Genomic DNA, 14,343 nt, shown 5'->3' with positions numbered 1-14,343 from the left:
AACAAGTATTTCTTGAAGGCTAGTTCATAATTCTTTAAGATCTCTCTACTGTACACACCTCAAATTCAAGTCCACAAACCAAGTTGAGTGGCAACGACATTAAACAGGTCCCTAAGCCTAAAACATTGTTTTGAGTGGATGAACTTGCCCCATTCATTTACAACCTCGTATCAACGATGCTCCATCAGTACAGGTTACCTAGCTTTGCTCCCATAAACTCACTTCCTCAGTAACACCAGGGGAGCGCGACAGTAAAGCTGCAACAAGGAGATGATGCTTGGAAGCTTCCTTCTGCTTCTCACAAAACCACAGAAAAAGTGTGCTGTCTCGCTGACAAGGCACTGACTTCCTCCTCCCATCTTCAATTAAGACCATGCCAACCCAGACACAGCTGGAGAAGTTAACCTTAGGCAGAGAAGCAAGAAATACATTTTCATGGGCTGCATTTAAACAACAGTTGTACTGTGAAACAGGGAATGCTAAATGCTGATTTCTTTCAGCTGCCCACATTTCAAGCTTGGATAGCTGACCTTCAGATCTAGCATAATACTAGCTTACTAAAGCACAATGGGCTGTCAGGAGTAAGGTGACTTACCAAGACAGCAAAAAGAATTAATGAGGCAAAATCCAGTATCACTTCCAAGAAGTAAAAATTACACAGAATTATCAGAAATCAGATTTTATTTCTTCATATGGCTTGCTCACGTATTTGTTAGGCTTTTTGTCTTCTGGAATTAACTAGATTATTGCTATCCATACCTGCATCTTCAGTAAACAGAAATGCCATCTTTGCCAGATCCCCAAAGACATTTCAAGGATATCAGAGCAAAAACTAGCTGCTATTCTTACTGATAAAACATTACAAGGAAAAGATTCTTGTGTTTGATGATGACAAAGAATCAATGACAATTCACTGACCTTGACTATAAGACTAACAGCTGTGTACTGTTTTTTCTTCTGTTCTTCACTAGCTCTATGTGCCTGTAGGCATCTGACACGAGTTGGCAGAGACATTTCCCCACACTCACACTGATAGTTAATGACTTTTAAATTTAATAGTCTGACACCAAGGAGATGTACACATATTGACTAAAGCATGTGTGGTAACTACCGATATTACTAGCAGGAAATGAGCACGCTTCAGGAATTCCAAAGCACGCACTTACCGATATTTTAGACACAAGGTGTTATTTCTTTTCTTTACTCCCATTATACACAGTCACTGGTAGAATAAAGTCTAACAGCTAATAATATTTTTCTGAAATTCAGTTCTATTCACATCTCCATCACTTTGAAAAATGCAAACATCATGGCGTAATTTCTGGTACAGACTGGACAGAACCCAAGCCCAAATGTTAAGCAGGCTGGTGCTCAGGACACCTGCTGAATTCACACCACACACTGAGTTCTGTTTTTCTCTAATTTGCATTAAGGCTATGAACATAAACTCACTGGCTTGTCTTGTCCTCTCCTGCCATAGTTCTTCCACCTTCTATAAATATATATACACAAGGTGTGAAATTAGAGCATTCCTCAGGATGAGTAATCACCGCTCTCTGCCTCCTTCCATACACAACCAACCAGTAAGCAAAATAAAAACTAGAAAAACTACAAATGGAAAAAAACCTCATTAACTCTCTTCCATTATTAACTCTATTCCATTATTGTCTAAAAGAATTATTGTACAATTGTACATTGTACAGAGTGTACAATCCAGTAGTGAATAAACAGGTGTTTATCCTAAATACAGATCCAATACTACATGGCTAATATAATAACAAAATACTGCTCGCCATTTCCTAATTATATCCCTATGCACTGAAAATTCATAGTATCAGTGGAGTTCTTTGCTTTAGCTCGCTACAGTAAGAACAACAGAGTTCCCAGAAGGTCACAGCAATTTTCTTGTCAAAGTTAATGCAACAAACCCTTCAATGTAGTTAAATGGGAAAAAAAAAAAAACCATTTCTGTACATGGCATTGAACCTGGGACATATTTCAGGAACTCACACTTGTGCAGTTTGCTTCAGAAACATTCCAAAGCTACACCAAGGTGAGATATTGACTGATCCTAATCTGGACAGGCCAATTCATTTTCCAAACCTATTGGCATATTTTAAGTTACACTTCTCCTGGCACTTTTCCCCCTCACTTTGGATCTCTAGGTCTTTATGAACTTACTTGAGACTTAGACTTAAAAGGAAAACTCAAAGTTTTAGTAATCAATTGCTACCTAACCTATCAAAGGTATCAAAAGATCAGAATCACCACCTCCATTTCACAAACGGGAAGCAGCAAAGTCAACAGGATCTTCTGAAGTCATTCCACAGGTCAGTGGCAGACAGGCAAGATGGTAATTTGGGCTCCATAGTGCTGTACAAAGCTCCATGCAATACAGCATTGTGTCACCTCTCAAAAAGCAATGAAGTCCTTGCATGCAAACATATTGGCAGACGTCAAGTGCTAGGAAGCAGAGTTGTCTTCTGGAAACCCAGGCTCTGGCCCATAAACATTTTTATTTTGATGCCTGTTTTTTACAATCCTGGTTAACAAAATACATATAGTGAAAGATACATTCGATTTCCCAGAAATTATTAGCAATTTCATATTCAAAGCAGTCATACTAAAATATAATCTGTAAATATGCAGTGTGTTATTTAATTAACCTATAGTATCTGGGATAATTTTAAGGGCAAACAGCTACCAAGGCTGTGAAATTGGTATTTAGAAATTAACTCGTACAAGAACGTTCTTTGGGAACAACTACCTCAAGACCGAAGGGTTTTCTTAATGGGTGCACCGTAATGCAAGCTGTAAAGCTCGAAAAAGTGTCATGACCTGTTCCATACAGGAAGATAGATTAGATAGGCTTTACATCTCTGAGAACTCCCTGTGAAATTCCACATAAAAGTATGCCATCAAGAATTTAGTAGGCATAAAAAATACGAGTGCGGTTGTATTTTAATATCTGCACAGAGATAACTCACAGATGTCAGAGCTTTTTCTGAAGTCACAAGCATCTAGGAAATGATTAACACATAGGATTATCATACTCCTGTAGGTGCTAGCACAAGATCTCTCTTAACTTATTATCACAGAGGCTCAGGCCTGCCCTGACCTGAGAGGCAGCATTATTTACTCTGCTCTTATGGCACTCTGGAGATAGGCGGCCCTAAAGCATGCTGGTGAAAAAGCTAAATAAACAGGAAAATAGATGAGCATTAAGGAGCAGTAAATCACCACAACAGAGCCAGGCAGCAGACAGCAGTCTGTTCCACATTACAGATGGCAATGTATTCAGGCTACAGTCTTACGGGATTTCCTATTTGGGAAGACAGAAAGCAGGGATAATTTAAACATTTTAAACAGCAGAAAAATAAGCAGTACCTTTTCAAATACAGTTTATTCATCTGCTTCAATCAAGCCCATCTGACTGACTTTTGCTGCTTGAACTTCATGTACACTTCACCCCCTTTAAAATGCTGCAATGAGAAAACCTAACCTGGAAAAGGAAGTTTTAGAAACAAGTCTGATGGGGAAACCACGCTAACTGCCAAGACCTGACTCAGTGTTGTGTTTGCTGTAATCAAAATCCCAAGTTGTACTTGACAGAGACAGTACAGTGACAGAGACAGAGAGGTTTCGTTCTTCAAACAGCAGACAATTCTGCTTGCATTAACTTATTTTCCTCTCTCTCCTCTCATCCTAGCTCCTTTCACTTACCAAGGGCTTGGCTTCATCTTCATCTTTGAAATAGTAAAGCTGGTCACCCTTGAGAACAAACCAGCGTGTGTGCCAGGTCTTGACAAAGCCTCCTTGCTTCCGCAGCCACCCACATTTAATGGCACTGTGCCGCCCTTGGCTCAGTGGGGGAGTCTCTGCAGAGCCATTGTGTTCTTCCATACTGGGACTGGGCAACTCTCCTGTTGAGAAAACAAGAGGAAAAGGTAAAATAATTAGATTATTATCCAGGCAGTAACTTGCTCCTTTCAACACAGCTGGAAAAGAAACATGCCCCGACTATAAAGGTGTGCTAGAAAAGTATTTTACCATCTGCCTGCTTATTCTCATGCTAGCACCCCATCAGCTGAGAGAATATTACTCGCCTATAAAAGACAATAATAATAAGGAACTGAGTTGCTAAAAAGCAGGCAAGAGACAAAAAATTTGCTCAAATACAGTGTAAGATATTTTAACCGGCACTGAGGAAGACATCAGCTGTTTCTTGGGGTTTACAGGCAGTAACAAGGAATGAACTTAGAGTACGTCTTCAGACCAAGGAAAGCAGTACGCTTCTCAACAGCGGACCTCCCCATTTAACATTCCCTGACAGGCTTGGGGCTTTCAGGGAATATTAAAGAAGCCTCTGCTTCTCCAGGGCTTAATACACCCCACCAGACAAGCAGGCTTTTGTTTTGTTTTACTAAAGTCCATTTAATGGAATGGTGACAGTAAATACAAGAATAGCTGCATATCCCCTCACACAAGCAATCCCCAGACTGAAGTGGATGTGTGTCCAGCCACGCTTATTATAGACATTTTGCAAATCAGGCAGAATTTTGGCGCGTCAACTCAAGGCACGAGAAGTGTTTCAAAACCAGAGCTGAAGTGTGGAATTAAACTTGACAAAAGTTTCATGTGGCTTTTCGGCCTTGTTAAAACTGTACTTTAATCATCTCTGGACAGTCACGAATCTTCCTGATGGATTTTGTACATACAATCATGTAGTCATGTGCTTAACCTTCACAGTCAAAGGGCTCTTCCTGATCCTCTATTAAGTCTAGAGCTCAACAAACTCAGGATTTTGAGTTGCAAGTTCTGATATTTTCAGTTGAAATACAAATCAAACTGAGACCTACATGTGCCAAATAGCGTATACCTAAACAGAATAAAATGTGACCATAACCACAAACACAGCACTGTGCAAAATTAACGGTGAAATTTCTCTAAGTGCTTGAAGAACAACATGTTTCTTTTCTTTCTAGACTACCACTGGCAGCCTTTCTTGGCTAGTCAGGAACTTGCACAGCTGTTAGGGCCTGGGAAAGCCGGCTTCATAGGTAATGTATTTATTGTTTCTAAACATCAGGGTGGGAAAACAATAAAATATTCTAAACATTGCAGGCAGGAGACATCTCTGCCTAAGAATACATAGACCAAAGCTTCCTGTTCTGACTCTGGCAAAGTAGATAGGTGAGCCCAGGCCTGGCAATCCTGCTCTGGTCCCCTGTACAGCAACAATACTGCTACTGAACGTCGTAACAGGCACCAGCATTGCAAAGCTATGTGCTCAGCTTCTAAGGTAAATTAGAAATTAAGATACTTATTAATTTGATAGAGGAGACCATCTCTCTGACAATTAATACAAGTACTTTGTCTGGATAGTGTTACATCATTGTGAAATAAACTGCAACATAATCAAGCAAGAAGAAATAAATAGATCAATAGATTCCAGTCAGGAGTGTTTTTCAGCCCGTTTTTCCTTTCGCTCCTTTCTTCTTACCGTTCACACTTAGCCTCTAGCTGCCATCTCTGCTATGTGTTTACACCTTTTGCTTTTAATACCCCCCCACAGTCTGTTGTCACATCCCTACTTTGGGCTGGATCCTGGACTCCAATCTCCATGATTAAAACTCTTAATTGCCCTGTGCCACTGAGGTTAACGGGCCTCAACACGAGTACAGAGGTTTCATTGCAAAGTACAAATTGCAGGATCAAAACTTAAATCACTTGGTATTCTTCTCAGAAAAAGGAAGAGAAAATCTTTCTCCTGCCTCTTCAGAGTTCACCTACAGTCACTCAGAACACTTGTACATTTACTTGAGCAAAGCATCCCTGCAAAACATACAAACATGTCTGGCTCTCAGCGGAGCAGACAAAGATTTTTTTTTGGTGCCTGGGGTTACAATTACATCTTAACAAGAATGGACCAGCTGATAAACCCTCAGACCACACTAGCAGAGGGTTCCTGTGAGGTGTACGTACCATCAGAATACACGCTCTGAAAACTGCAGCTCTGGGGCTGCAGAGTATATTAGATGTTGCAGTGAGTTTCTGAACTGAACCTTGCCTCCTTCCAATCTGGAGCTGCAAATGGAGATTCAACCATCACTAGAAAAATTAATAGCTTGCTTTCTCAGTGCCTTGTTCATGAAAGTCTGCTCACACATCAAGGTGGTCTGGAACTCTTGTAATATTTTTCATTCACTTTGCACTGTAATAATTAACTATGAAAGCAGTGGCCAAGCAGCCTCTGAAACCCCTACAGCTTTATCCCTGGATGCCCAAGCTCTCTCACTTGTTACCTTAGCTCTTTAGTAGGAGGAAGACAGGTTAAGTGAAATTATTTGCAATAAGCAATGATCAGATAATCTCCAAGAACTGACTTCATCCATACACAGCAGGTTTTATTAAACTGACTTGTACCCTACCTCTGCTACCATGTGCGGTGAAAACATCTCAGGAATGAGGACAGACTTATCTGTGCTATATGAAATCATTCTCTCCAAAAGGAAATGCACCCAACTCATAACTGGCATTTTTTGAGTACAAGCAGAAATCTCTTGGATGCTGCTGGTTTTTGACTGGGCCAAAGTAGATGCCAAGAAGCAGCCCTCCAACTCACATCCTTAGAAAGTGAATTAGCAAATATTTTAAGGAAAGCATTGTAAACAGCAGGTAAGTTATTGCAGCTGAAAAAAGTAAGGAACAAAATCATTACCCATAGGCTATCTCCTGCTCCCTGCTGCACAACCGCAGAAAATCACAGCTCTCAGCTTCAACTAACCTGATCAGCTTCTCTCTGTTGCTTGGGCCAGCCTCAAGGCAGGAACAAAGGAAGAGTTTAAATACAGTAATTATGTGTATCACTGCAGTGTTAAGGACACCAGGTCCCTATTACACTTGGACCACAAACAAGAATCTAAATACTAAAGTCAAAAGCAATGAACTACTTGGATGAAAGGCTATTTTTAATTTCTTTCCACAAAGTCACATTTCATTGGTGTTAACACCAGTGTGCAAACTAAGTGTTTGGATTTTAGCTAGCCAGGGAAAATGTTAATTGATCTACATCTCTTGGTCTGGTAACATTTATATCTTAAACTATTTCTCCAATACTAAAACAAATGAGGTGTAGGAGAGATGACATCCTACTGCTCCCAAGTCCTCACAGGCAAGTGTAAGATCTTCTTTAAAGCAGTAGTATATCCTTGGACACTTTCTGTACAAAATAGTTACATTATTTCATTTATTAGTGATTTAATTCTCTTCAGCAGTTAAAATTTCAGCCACCTACCTTGTTTTTGTTAAGAGGAATTGTATTTAGTCATAAGATTATTTGTTGTTTTCCATCTCTCCTTCCCTTTCAGAATCTGCCTACTACAAACCAGACTCGGAATCAGAAATTCCAGCAGCTGGCTCACTTTTACTAGTTGTTTTTACAGCTGTTTCAACACTAAGATCATAAAAATAAATTGCAGAAATATCAGGGTGCTGGCACTGATGCAGAGAACAGCGAGGTGCAAACAGTATGTAAATAACACATGACAAAGTGTGGAATGACATCAACATACTCCAAGTCCTCTTGCTCTCTTGAGACGAGGCAGAAAGCCATGCATTTTCAAGCACTAAATGAGCATATTCCTCAAACCCATCTTCTGAACGGGAAACACAACTTGTACTTGCTGCCAGAGTCAACTCTACTGACTTGGCCAACCTCCAGTTTAGGTAATGACCAGAACTGAACAAATGCTACATGGTCTATTCATTTGGGGCTGGTTGTGGGCTAACTCTCCTGGGCTTGTCTGGACATTGGGAGTGCAAAGCAAACAAAATGAGAAATGTTCCCTGACGCACTGGCTCTGCATCAACATCTCCTGGTCCACAGAGCCCATCGCCGACTACCACTGCTGGCCCCAGTCCAACCTTTTTCTGCTCCCATAAGGGTATCTGCCTCTCTCACTAGTCCGTCTAGAAGGCAAATAACTGCACTTGCATTCTCCTCGCCAATGTGGAAGGGCTATGCCACTGCCATGCACAGAAAGCAGGGAAGTGTTTCTCCTCAGCTACCACTCAGTCAATACTTGAAATATGGAATTGGGCAGCTCCCCCAGATCCCAGCACTTTGGCAGGAAATAGTCAGAGAAAGTCATTAAAGCACAGCAAATCCAGTTACAATGAATAATCACAGGATTGCACCAAGATGACCCGTTTGGCAAGAAACTCGGATGGTTTGCAGTATGTTTTTATTCTCACTGAAATTTCTCAGGACCAAAGTAGCACATTTCAAGCATGCAAAACATCATCAGCGTTGACTTCCAGCAACTCTTCTTCATCTTTGCCATTGCTCAGATGCTGTATCATGTCCTTTGCAGCCCAATGTCAGCCTGACACAAAATGGATAAAGATGAGAAGCCACTAAAGCGCCTGCCCCAGAACCCTACTCCTCCAGGCTGTCGCAAGGTCTAATCCCCTTGCCCTCCCAAAAGGGCAAGCAACGCAACACTGCATGGAGATGACTTCTCTATATCAGACACATTAACAGATATCCAGTAAAAGGCTGCAATTTTGCAGCAACAATTCACTTCATCATTGATGAACGTATCTGCCAAATATATATACGCATACACACATGCAAAATTCATAAAAATTTTTGTGACACAACAGTTCTATATAAAATTAGATTATTTCAATACTGTAATGCTTACATGAAGAGATATAACTCACTTTCCAAGTGATGTCTAATTTTGGGTTCCTTCCTACTTATTTCCCATGAGCTATATAGAGCATAAGTGCCTAAGTTTAAGGTTATCAGTATCTTTCAGGTACAGAGTGCTGCCTCTGACCAGTGAGCTTCCTTTTGATTTTTCTTTATTTAGTCTGGCTGAGTAACAACTTCATAAAAACACTTAGTAGGTGAAAGCATTGTCTGCATTTATCTCACCAGTAATATGTCTCAAGACACCTGAATCTCTGCTACAACATAGGCACGCGTTTGTGAGCAACTGCTGCAGGAAGCAAAAGATTGGCCTATTTCTTACCATCAGGGTGCTTCAAATCAGTTGCTGCTCACCTTTTGTGTCAACAGGATATTGCACAGGGAAGGAAAAAACACGTCAAAGAGGTAAAAAAAATATTTAAAAAGAGAGTTAACTTTCTGCTAGTGCTCAGCAACCATTTTTACAAGATGCAAATTGCAAAGAGCACGTCTCAAGTTCTGTCACTGCAAGGACAGATTTTAAAGCATTCCTGTCTTGTTCTTTTTCAAAAGCTGTGGCAGTGCACTTGCCAGTAGCTTTCCTCCACAAGCCTTTAGAACAGGCATTATACTTTTATCCAGAAGGTTTTCTGAGACATCTGAGAAACCTTTTGTACTACTGGCAGTGACACTCCTAATCACAGATACATCTGGTGGTTCTGCATTCCCCACTCTCATTTTTGTCCTATCAGGGACAGCCTGAAGATATTTTGCTTGAAACAATTTCACTTCCAAGGCCTAAATAATTACTGCTTAGGTAATAAAAAATTGTGAGAGGTGTTATCAGCAGTCAGATTGTAGAAGGCCTGATCCACTGCCCAGTGAAGCTAAGGGAAAGATTTCCATTACTTTTCAATGCATGTTGGGATCAGTTCCAAAACCAAGACCCAACAATTTTGCCAGAAAATTGAGGTCTTGGTCAAATATAACTCTTTAGTACATGATTTGCATTTCCATGCCAGAACCATCCTACAGATATTCCTACACTAGCCAAACTTTTACAAGCCTACTGTTTGCTTACAGGAATTCAAGCACAGCTATAAATAGCCCAAATAAAATGGGACTAGAGAATTTATAAAGAACATCAGAAGGTATTCAACTTCTTGTGAATTACAATGGAAACTAGTTAAATTCTGTCAGGCACCTTTGAAAACATCAACTTTTGTGTGTGCATATTTATCTTTTGTGGTTGTGACTAGCGTTAGTATACGTGTGCACAGTTCAAGCCCTATGAGGTCTGGACAGTAGTTCACTTTCCCTCAGCATAATCCCACAGTACCAGATGCATTTGTGCCAGTACGAATTTGCACATGGTCTAGGGTCTGTGACAGGCATCAGACCTACCTTTTCAGAGTCATGAGAGACTAGTCTCTCAAAACACTTCTGCCCTATTACGTTCAGGACAGCACTCAGCCCAAGCTGGTGGATAGGAAGCTGAAGTGTGCCAGACGCTTTGCAATTGCTCTTGAAGAGCAATGATCAATAGTAGTGCCTCCATATTTAGTGTGGTCTTTGGTACAAAATGCTGGCAGATGGGGGGACCACAGAGTCAGAACCTCTTGCCTCCCCTTTGTCCTTTCTGCAGTCAGCACCAAATGGAGCTCAGAGTTAGTCCTAAACACATCATTTCTCTACTTGCTGGAACTTATTTCTTCTCCATGTAGCAACAAAATCATATTGGCTTCCTTGGTAGAGATAGCTGGGTAACAAAGTATTTCAAAGTGTCCCCCATATCTGTCAGCTGCTGCTTCGTAAAGCAAAGCAACTGCAGCAATTCTGTGATTACGGCATCATGCTGTCAGATCAGTGTTTTGTGTAATTGCCATAAGTTAACTTTTGCTGCCTTTGCCATTAGGTCCTATTCTGTTTAAAACCATGCAGCAACATTGAGACAAACCCTTTCTTGTCCTTCCACTACTGTTGTGGCAGCAGGAGGCATAATGAAATTGCACAGCTAAGAACACTTTGTCCATTACAGACTCTCTTCTGACACCTAGAAATGGCACTTTGTTCTCTCCATCACTTCCTAATCCTACTGCCTTTTCTGAGTCGAGCTGGACTCCATCTGTAGAAGACTTGTGTAACTGATAGACATTTGCATACAATCTGGCTATCTTTTCTCAAGTGCAGATATACCATGTCTGATTTAGCAGTGATTACAAAATGTCACATCACAAAAAAGGGTTTTTGAAGGCTTAAGGAGCATTTTACAAGGATAACACTGCCTCCATTATGCTTTTGCATGTTACTTATGATGCACGTACGTCCTCAGCTTTTTCCTCACATGGTAGCACACAAGGCTGCTGCTACCAATGTGATTGGAAAAGTGAAGGTGTGATTAGAATGGAGTGGACTGTCATCTTCAGGTTTCTGCCCAGGCTTCCACTTCAGTTTATTCTGTAAAACTGGCAATGCTAGAGAGAAATTGCATACAGCAGAAAATCAGCTGTAACCATCTGGAGAAGCATGCAAAACTACAGACAAGACAGAAAAGAGCCTCTGGTAGCTGAAGGGTTAAGTGATGCAAGATGGACAAAGAAATGTAGAACAGTTGGCAAGTCTCACAAGCTGAAATACTGAGCAGTGAAAAGGTCAGGGAGCAAGTCAAAAGCAGCATCTGGAACAGCAAAAAGATATTCCAACTCCCAGATGTCTCTCCCAACCAATGGGTTATGCTGCCTCTGAATATCTGACACCGAAAAACCTCAAATCCTGTTTACAGCTTCATACTTTACATGGAGAAAGTGATCATAAGAAAAGCTTAAAAGTAACTTAATTCCCACATGTGAGTGGTGAATATTTCAGTATTTACTGGTTTCACTTACAAAAGAATTGATTAAGAGTTGTGTCCAAGCATGATCTCAACAGATGATCTCTCAAAATATAATCTCTGGCACTACTCTTTGTTCTCAAAGACTGATGGCAAAAGGCATCCGAGTACGGATGTCAGCAGCTCTCTGACAGTGAATCACTGAGAATGGAATGAGGCTGCATGCTCTTTTAGGAAATCCAACACAACAGGACTTTCCATGTTGTCCTACTCACAACAGTTCAGGCCTTCCACATTCCTTGTAAAATTGACCAAGAGAATTAAGATGTTACAAGTCACATCCACTAAACATGCTGACAGGTGGGAAAAATACATTCTAGTTTGTCTATGGCAGCAAAAGCCTCCTCCCAAACCTGCTTGCAATTCTTCTAAATTGAAGGAGCACACGGGTTCTGCAAAAAGGGCTTGTGGTTGCTGGAGAGTGGGAGGAATGAAGAGGAACGTTTGCTGCCTGCACCACGCTTCAAATTCATCTCTTGCTCAGAGCAAATACAGCCCCAGCGAAGTCCCAACTCTGGCAACAAGAGGCTAGCACAGCAGGTACTGGCTGGCAAGATCTCTCCTGATACACAGATGTTCAGAGCAGGAGGAACCTTATTTCTGGGTGCCTCTGTAGAAGCCACAGTGGAAACAAAGGAAGATTCAACCCACCTCAACACACCCCATAATTACCTTTTAAGTCTTACATTAGTTCACATTTGATGAACAGAAGTCTATGGACTTATTTTGACATATTTACTACTAACATTTCATGTGAAATTACTTCCTTCTGCTTTGTTAAGTACAATGTAATGTGTTTCCTTTTCAGTTCAAAGAAGTTCAAGTAACAGCAGCATTTGGTATTCTGCTGAGAGATCCTCTGAAGTAGACATCTCACACTTGGAAATGTGTTCCCCAGAAGGACCACAGCATCACTGAAACTTGTGCTTAGGAGCATCCTGCTCCAGTGTCTCAGAGGAACTGACAGAATTATAGCACCTGCTTGCACTGAAATCCAGAATTACCACATCCATTTCTCATCCGCTCTGGAGGCACATGGACAGTGCATCACCTACGGGCAACCGTAATGGCACGTGTGTTCACATTACACGTGTACTGTACGCATCCAAAAGCGCATATGGATAGTAAACAGGTAGGCACATACTGTACATAGGCAGTGAGCACCCACCCAGCTTCAGGGTGTATCTTGGCACTGTCCCAACTGAAATAAACACAGGCAAGTCAGAACCAAAGGCTGAAACTTGGCACACTCAAGGGTGCATCCACTTCCATTCCTACTAAACTCAGCACCAGAGCCAAGACTTGTGTCCTCTCTGCATGCCAACCCCAGAAGGACCTAAACTTAAAACAGACTTACTTTTAAACAGAAATCAGAATATTTTTAATGCTGTTCAGAAATGTTTTATATAAATGGAAATTGCCTCTGTCGCTTAAAAACATTAACCATACTGACATAAATTTCCATGTTAGAATACTGGAGACAAGATAGTCAACATTTTTAAAAGCAGATGTGTGTCTTTCCATGGAAAAAGCCAACTCAAAATAAGCACCGTTACTTCGTAGTTGACATTTCCATCTTCTGCGCAGGAAAAACATTAATTCATACTTATGGAATTAACATTTCATTTTTTTAAAACCAAGCTTGCATCAGAAAAATAGAGTCCACAATCCTTCCTATATATTTCAGAAAGCAGTAGTGAGTATGTTATGCCAGCTAAATTGTTCTAGTAAATGAAAAATTATGCTATACTACACTAATAAAGCCATTGTGGCACTGCCCTTTCCAGTAAAGCTCTAAGCGAATACTGTCCCCAAATTCTTAAGCCAGCACTCCTTTACTCTGAAATTAATTCATATGGAGGAACGGTATAAATTCATGTGGTCCTTATCTTTTAAAAGGTCAATCTGTGCATGGATGCTAACACCTACTTTTCCAGCTTGTACTGAAGGAACGGTTAAAGCCAAAGATGCAACTCTCTACTGTATTGCACCCACAGTCTTCAGGCTCTGTTACTATAACCCACAGTTAAAAGGTGAGCACAACTGCTTTAAAAGCATTCTGTGTTCACACGTGTCTCTCTGGTCATTACGTAAAATGCATTTGAAATCTGCACAACATACACAGAGTGTAACTGCATGCTGCCGTAAGTGGGTAGCCTTCCTCCTCACACTTGTCTGCTATGTGAATTGAGTGAGAAGCAGAACTAAAGTCAAGAGCACTTTAGCAAGTAACTGGTTATCTTCAGCAACCTGAAAGCTAGCTAAAACCATGTAAACATATTTTTCTGGCATTGCTCCACCAAAAAAAAAGAAAAAAAAAGTGAAAACCAAGTTGTTATTCACCTAGTAAATGATTCAGAAACAGGAGACATGCACATTACTTACCTACAGAAAACCTAAGGTAAACATTTCTTGTCTTGTTTACTTAAAAAAAAGCACCACCTAGTAGCAAAGCAACATCAGGCACTCTCCACGTTTTAAGTAGGCTACAAAAAGAGAGACAGTTGCATTAACTACGACTAATACTTCAGAGAAACAGACACAAAAGCCAAAGAGAAAAAATCCAAAGATGGCAGGTCCTGAATCACTTTGAAACTGTGCTAAGCATGTTCATGTTTACATAGTTCAATTTATTCAGCATCTACTTTAAGAGAGGCAAGGTATCCTGCGAATATAAATTCTTCCTGCTATGAATGACAGAGCTCATTAACAGCACAAAATAATATTAAGAACAAACCAGTGAGATCTACCTTCT

The 14,343-nt window shown here is 40.6% G+C and overlaps 1 protein-coding gene across 3 annotated transcripts in view; it reads right to left on the bottom strand.

Moving 5' to 3' along the window:
- Nucleotides 1-14,343, bottom strand: part of ARHGAP24 (Rho GTPase activating protein 24) — a 261,312-nt gene that overhangs the window by 187,628 nt on the left and 59,341 nt on the right. For all 3 annotated transcript variants that reach the window (XR_015699608.1, XM_087736084.1, XM_009473142.2), the window contains exon 2: nucleotides 3,724-3,923. Coding sequence is in view for 2 of the 3 variants with exons in the window: in XM_087736084.1 (XP_087592210.1) it covers nucleotides 3,724-3,903 (180 nt within the window). In the remaining variant the exon portion in view is untranslated. The remainder of the gene's footprint in view (nucleotides 1-3,723; nucleotides 3,924-14,343) is intronic.

The sequence above is a fragment of the Nipponia nippon genome, unplaced genomic scaffold, assembly GCF_047370975.1.
Source record: "Nipponia nippon isolate SJK-2023a ecotype South Korea unplaced genomic scaffold, ASM4737097v1 scaffold_6, whole genome shotgun sequence".
In the NCBI taxonomy this organism is placed as follows: Eukaryota; Metazoa; Chordata; class Aves; order Pelecaniformes; family Threskiornithidae; genus Nipponia; species Nipponia nippon.
Note: the sequence above shows the minus strand (reverse complement) of the source record. Positions and strands in the feature narration are given on the sequence as shown.